Source organism: Dermacentor albipictus, chromosome 9 (assembly GCF_038994185.2).
Source record: "Dermacentor albipictus isolate Rhodes 1998 colony chromosome 9, USDA_Dalb.pri_finalv2, whole genome shotgun sequence".
In the NCBI taxonomy this organism is placed as follows: Eukaryota; Metazoa; Arthropoda; class Arachnida; order Ixodida; family Ixodidae; genus Dermacentor; species Dermacentor albipictus.
In genome coordinates, this window is record NC_091829.1 from 90,085,459 (window position 1) to 90,091,993 (window position 6,535).

At 45.9% G+C, this 6,535-nt stretch overlaps 1 protein-coding gene across 8 annotated transcripts in view; it reads left to right on the forward strand.

Moving 5' to 3' along the window:
- Positions 1-2,393: 2,393 nt before the first annotated feature.
- Positions 2,394-6,535, forward strand: part of LOC135908913 (uncharacterized) — a 58,727-nt gene continuing 54,585 nt past the window's right edge. For 7 of the 8 annotated variants that reach the window (XM_065440762.1, XM_065440763.1, XM_065440756.1 and 4 more), the window contains exons 1-3: positions 2,394-2,597; positions 5,715-5,757; positions 5,844-5,870. Coding sequence is in view for 6 of the 8 variants with exons in the window: in XM_065440756.1 (XP_065296828.1) it covers positions 5,754-5,757; positions 5,844-5,870 (31 nt within the window). In the remaining 2 variants the exon portion in view is untranslated. Of the gene's footprint in view, positions 2,598-5,671; positions 5,758-5,843; positions 5,871-6,535 lie in introns of all 8 variants that reach the window. The other variant, XM_065440757.1, reaches the window with a different exon arrangement.

Sequence of the window (6,535 nt, forward strand, 5' to 3'; positions counted from 1 at the left end):
TCACGTATTGCGGCATCTGGCCTCGGTGCGATGACAAAACCCTACATTCTTCCAGATCTCGTGGAAGTATGGGTGCAAACGTCAACATTCTAAGACGCTTAGCACATCCAGCGATACTCTGACCAGCGATACTCTGACCAGCGATACCCTAGTGGGTCAAGAATCGCTCATCCAGTGAGTTCGTCCAGCAGCCATGGCCAGTGTAGTCCTGAAAAGAGGACACCAACCACTCGACCTCATGATCAACTTGTGTTTGAGTTGTGCCTGGCTACGTAGGAGCACCTTTTCTAAAATCGCGTGATGAACGATGTATTGGATATAGCCAATTTATTTACAAATCGCTTATTACATATTTATTAATTCATTACTTAATGGCAGTGGTCCGAGTAACCACACTGTTTTATTAAATGTGAAATTACTCGTGTACATATGTAAGTAAAATTTATGAAATAATTAAGCGCAGGTGAGAATACTGTGTTAACAACTGTTCTGTATATTTCCAGCTGGACAAATTCTGGGAAAATGAGCCTTTGTTTTAAATAAATGCGAGCAAAACTCGCAAATACTACACAAAAACGTCACAAACAGTACCAACGTCGATGAACACGCGAGCCAAACACAGCCAGCTAGCACAACTGACAACAGCAGGAATGAGCGATAAATGGAGGCAGCGTCACTGTCGCATGGGCTGGCGGTTATATCCTCGGCTTGCGTTTCAGTTTCGGATTGTTTTGACTGCTAGCACCACACCGCGCCCAACCTTGTAAGTGTACCCTACCGTTTTCTCTTTCTCTTGGGTTAAAATAAAATCGATATTTGTTAGGTTCACGCGAAAAAAAATTTCACTTTTTTTGCGCCGATTGGCGTCTAAATCACCACTCCAGTCATTCATCGTTCAAGGCATTTATTGAAAATATTATGCAAATATGCCCACCCCTCATGTAAAACCCCAAATTGGGTATTTGAGGTACCAATAAATAAATAAATAAATCAGGTAGCATCATACCTTTATCTTGCCACCAAGGCTGCTGCGAGGAACACATGAGGAGGCAGGAGGGAAGGTCTGCATCTCCTAATTGGTTAACTGCCGTCACGTGATAGTTTTTCCAACCCATTTCTCTATTTCTTCTTTATTTCCGCTTTTCGCATCACTCGCCACCATGACGAGTCCCCATCGAATTGCCACGGCGAGGTATTCGAAATGATTTAATACGATAGCGTTGCCGTAGTCAGATGGAAAACCCAGTAGCATTTGGTGCATTGACCCCGGCAACCCCCCTTTTCCCGGGTTGATTGGGGAGCGGGCTCTTCGGGCTGGCGGTCCTTCACGGTCAAGAGGGCTGCTGTGGAACAGCTAGAAGTCAGCTAGTGTGCTCAACACAAAAACAGCCATCCTATCCACTCAGCAAAGCGTGCTATAGATCGCAAGACTTTTTGATAAAATAACTTGAAATTGCTGTAAATAAACCTAAAGCATGTTAAATAAGCCGTATTTAGGTAATTGGCCGTGGATAGCAAAAGAGCTACGACAGGATGTGGCGTTTCGTCGACTGGAGGATAGTACGGCACACATACGTACCTATTGTCACTTCTTCATTGGCGGTGGACCTCCCACTTTTGCTAAATGTAGCAAGCGGCCGACCGCACTCTATTTCGTTCTAGATTGCCGGCAACCGGAAAGCCACTGAGCGAGAAAGACACCTTCCTGCAGCTTACCAACCGTCAACTTATCTCCATCCAGCCATGTTTCTTGGTGTGGAATCATTAGTCGCAAACAAAGGTGTTTTAGGTTCCTAAATATTAGCAGCGTCTCCTAGAGCACACACCTCCAGGCTCTTGCGTTTAAGTGCCATGACAAGGCAGTAGTAGTACTGGCATTTGTACTTTTCACAATATTGTTCAGTAGAAACCTTATATTTCAGGCCAATGGCATGCCTCAGCAGGCATTGTCATTATTTCAATACGTATGTATTCTTCTCACATTAAAGCCACAGTTTTAGGGCTTTGTCCAGCCACTCTACATATATACATTTGCCGATTGTGATTCACCACGTCATGGACTACAGTATACCATTGAGTGGTGCTCTTTGGCCATCATTGAACGTTCTGCCAGAAAACCCTATATATCATCGTCACTAAAGCTCAACTATTCTGCGTTTAGTCTATGCTAACGTCTGCCACACCTACCGCGTCCTTTGACGACAGGAAGAAAATCCCACAAATAAGCCAAGTCACATCAACGTCTCATTTGGTGGTGCGCTTCAGTTAAAAATTATTTGAGATGCACGAGTTTATGGCTTTTGTTTTCAGTAGTGGGTCATAGCCATTGCTTCGAAAAAAACAATATGGGCAAGTCTCGCGGAGCGGGTGCAGGTAGCGTGGCACGAGCCAGAAGAAGAAGACCTTTGCCTACCCGACGGTCGCTTTTAAGTCTTTAGGCGCACAGCGCAGTCCGGAAGACGTCACCGTTTCTTCCATCCCCAGGTCCCCTCGCTACTGTGTCCGTGAGGAGCTGCTGCGACAGCGGTCCCACGAGTTGCGAGCAGCACACTTGCGCATTGTCAAGCTAGGAGCTTCTGGAAAACCCAGCGAGCAAGGTGAGGTTTTTCCGACCACCCATTAGTATCAATAGGAAGTTTTCAACGTGGCCTATGCAAAGTTAGGGGATGCGAACCGCTGGGCGACAAGACAAGGCTTCTTTTGCGAAGCAAAGCCGGCGGGATGCACTCATAGAGAAAACTACGTAATGGCTAGGATATCAGTAGTTATCCAGCCAGAACCACACAGATCCCTCATCATTAGAGAGGGCTGCGACACACATCCGCTGTTTCGTGTTAAAGGGACCCTGAAACGCTTTTGACGATTTTCTACAAACGTACTGAGTCGTTAGAGTGTGTCCTTCTGATTATTAATTGACACATCTAAGTGCTCTGCGTAAAGCGTGTAATTTATTATAAGGTTTTAAAAATGCACATTGCTGCCGATCACAGCGCACTGCTCGGCGGAATTTTAAGCCGCCCCTACCCATATGACGTCAGTGGGGTGAGCTATCCAATTGGGTGACCAGGGCGCGCGATCGATAATTTGTCCAACTTTATGGTAAATAAATGATCTTCGTAATAGTTGGCATGTTAGTTCATTTGTTTTTATAAAAAGAAAGTAGCATAAAGAGAATGCACAAGAACAATTTTTCAGTACACTTAAGCACTTCCGGCACACAGCAAGTGTCGTCTGCTTGTGTTACAACGTACTCCATTTCGACGAAAGCTCCGCGGTCAGAGTTGGTCTCAGTCTTTTCACGAGCACTATGATTCGACTTTGTTGCCTTGTGGACTGCAAACGTAGCGACTGCCAATATGTCAAGCTGCAACATCGTGTCCCTCTGCAGGGCAGCGTACGAGCGAACTGGCTGCTGCGCATTGGACTGCCGCTATCCGATCGGCGCCAGGATTTGCGCGTTTGTGGCCGTCAGTTTACACCGGTAGATTACTAACGCACTATCGTTTCGCGAGTCCCTTATTAGGACAAACGTAAGCGCAAGGGGACAGGGTCTGGCCGCTTGACTGTGCCGTAACGGGATGAGCCGAGATGAGCAGAAGGGCAAATGTGAATGGTCTGCATGGTGCAGCCACATGGTGGCATAGAGCTGAAACATGCACAGTAGCAGCAATGAAGCGTATTCTTCTTTGTTGCTGGTGCGTATTTTTCGCAAGAGTGTAATCATGAAAACCTTGTTTTAGTAAATGTTTAAAATGCTTAACGCTTGCTTAGAGCAATATTAGCGTATTGTTTGGCTGGTTAAGCGCTGCGTCAACAAGTGTCTGGACCGTGCAGACCGATCAGGCCGCTCACGTACGTCTACGCCAAAGTTCCTTCATCAACTTGTGTTAATGCCTCCAGTCATTTGCCGATATGACCAGCTTGCCTGTGGTTAACGGAATACCAGACACGTTCGGCGCTACGACAGAATGCTCGCAACGCACGCTGCTTCGATAGCTCTCGCTTGGGGTCGACAGCCAAGCGGCTAGCGGAGAGGTTTCGCTGGGTGGGGGCGGGCTCCAAAACAACCGGAAGTGGACGATGTGACTTCGCATCGTGACGCAGGACCAGTGAAGGCGGAACTTAGCCCCGTCGCTCGGCGAACGAGTTGAGGAGGAAAAGCATGGCTGGGGAGGAGGGTAACTTCTAATCGCTTGTGGTTCCATTAATACGTAACGCTTCACTTAAATTGTGGTGCGAATGTTCTACTTAAGCTGTACCCTACGTGTCTACAAAATTTGTCCGAACCGTTTCAGGGGCCCTTGAATATCAGCGCAGTATAGCGTCACGTCTGATCAGCGCTGAAATTCCAGAGATGATGCCGCAGCCAGCGATGACATTTTCCGTTTTACCAGCATCGCAGGGGTTTCCTCCTTCCCTTCATTTCATAATCCACTGACGCGTCGTTGCACATGTTGACGAGTAGCAGGAATACTTTCGTTATAAATTTGCTTTTCCTTTCGAGAAGACCCGGATTCGAGCTTATACGAAAGTTAAGTTTTTCTTTAACGCGAAGCATATTTTCATTCGTATCTGGTACTTTCGCTCATTTACTTTATCAGGCATCATTTGTTGCCTATTTAAAAAAAGGAATGCCGGGAAATTCCATACCATGTGCAAATTGATGTTAGGCAAAGGAGTGTGCGGGGAGTCTACAGAGTTAACAAAACAACCGGGAGAGCACTACGATGTAGGCGGCTGTTTCATGACCGACATGGGACGCGCGTCATGACATTCATGTCATGACCCATCATTTATGTTCGTCATACACTCGTGTCATAATATGCCAATTGGGGTCACGGTCGTTTCGTTCACTTGGTAGCTATGAAAGAATCAGGCGGCGGTTTTATGACCTAGATGAGACACATGCCATCATGTTCATGTCCCCTACGATTATTTCAACCCCATCCTTATACTCTGTTAAGATCGTCGTCCGCAGTGTGTCTGAACAGCACAATGTCATCTGCAAACGAAAGGTTGCTGAGATATTCGCCGTTGATCCTTACTCCTCATCCGTTCCAATTTAATAGTGAGTAATTTCAAACACGACCGCGGTTGCACGGATCTACAAACGTACTGCCGAGCTACGGCTCGCAGACCGCCGAGCGAGAGGCTAAATTTAGGTCTCGTCGCGTCACGCGTGGCGCCAACAATGGCACCTGCTGCGCACGTGACAAATGCCTCTTGCAGTAATTGGTTTTTGCCCTACGCAAGGACACTGCAGTATGGAGTGCGGATATTACACTTGTAAAGATATAAGCCATAACCATGTAGGGTGTTTTCATTAGGTGGGTGTTTAAAGAACTCTGATGGATTTTAAAAAGATCGCACATGAAAAAGGGATGTTCACGGGAATAACATTTCCGCCATCTGGTGTCATCGCTAAGTAACCTTATGTCAGAAGTGTCATTATACGGTGCCTCGTTTGAGACTTCATTGTAGCACGTTATTGCAGGGTTTGAGGGATGGTTAAGCAGCCCTTCGAGGCAGGTTCCCGCTTTTGTGCAGCACTTGTTTTGCCTTGGAGCTATTACTGTACATGTTCTTCCTCTACACTCAGTCTGCAGTTCTTTATCAGAAATATAATGTGCATCGCATGCACGCAATGATTCGACATTTTTTTCTTTTGTAGGCGCACTGCGATCTTTTCTGAAGCTCTGCTTGTGATCTTTCAGGAACCCTCCACGGCTACGCGCCACTGACACAGCAAGATCATGAGTGAGTATTGCTGGCCTTGTGGCACATTGTTATTTAGCCTACGGGCCAGATTTCAATTCGTCTACAAATTAATTCTCCTTCTGCAGGTCAATATCCATTGCGAATCGCTCCAGGTAAGTGTGAGTATATGATGCCCACTGAGTAATCACTGTACTTACAGATACCTCTTCAGTGTAAGCACTCTGACAATACGCCTTTCTTAAGCAGTTCCTCGTAACACACTCACCATTGAACATTTCGCTACGCTTTCCTCATGATAAATGGAGCCCGTCCGGCTGTATTCTATTCATCTTTTTCAAGACGAAATGCAGTGATTATCACATTAGATAGAGAGATAATATATTTAAGAAATTGCCCTTCTTTAGCTGCTTTTCCTAATTTAATTTCAGTTAATGCTATCATAGGCATAACCAAAAACATTGAAACCAAAACTGCCCTTGTGGACGTCCAAACCTAGCCATCCAATAAAAAGGTAACTTGAGCATGTTCCCCTTTACAGTGCTTGTCTCGGAAAGCGTTACATGAGTACAGTGAAGGCACCTCTGTAAGCAATCAGGCGTTAGCAGAAGCTGTGCGTATGAATATTTATTGCCATCGGTGTCTGGATCCTTTTATCTAAAAGGACACCTTTAAAATATATATTTTCGTAGAAACCCAGTTCTGCAATCCTCACGCCTACATTCGTGAATGGGGGAAATTCAGTCCAGACGCGCGTAGCCCAAAGCAAAAAAACAAGAATTCAATAAAAGTTTCGCGACTAGTCAGAAATGGGCGCTGG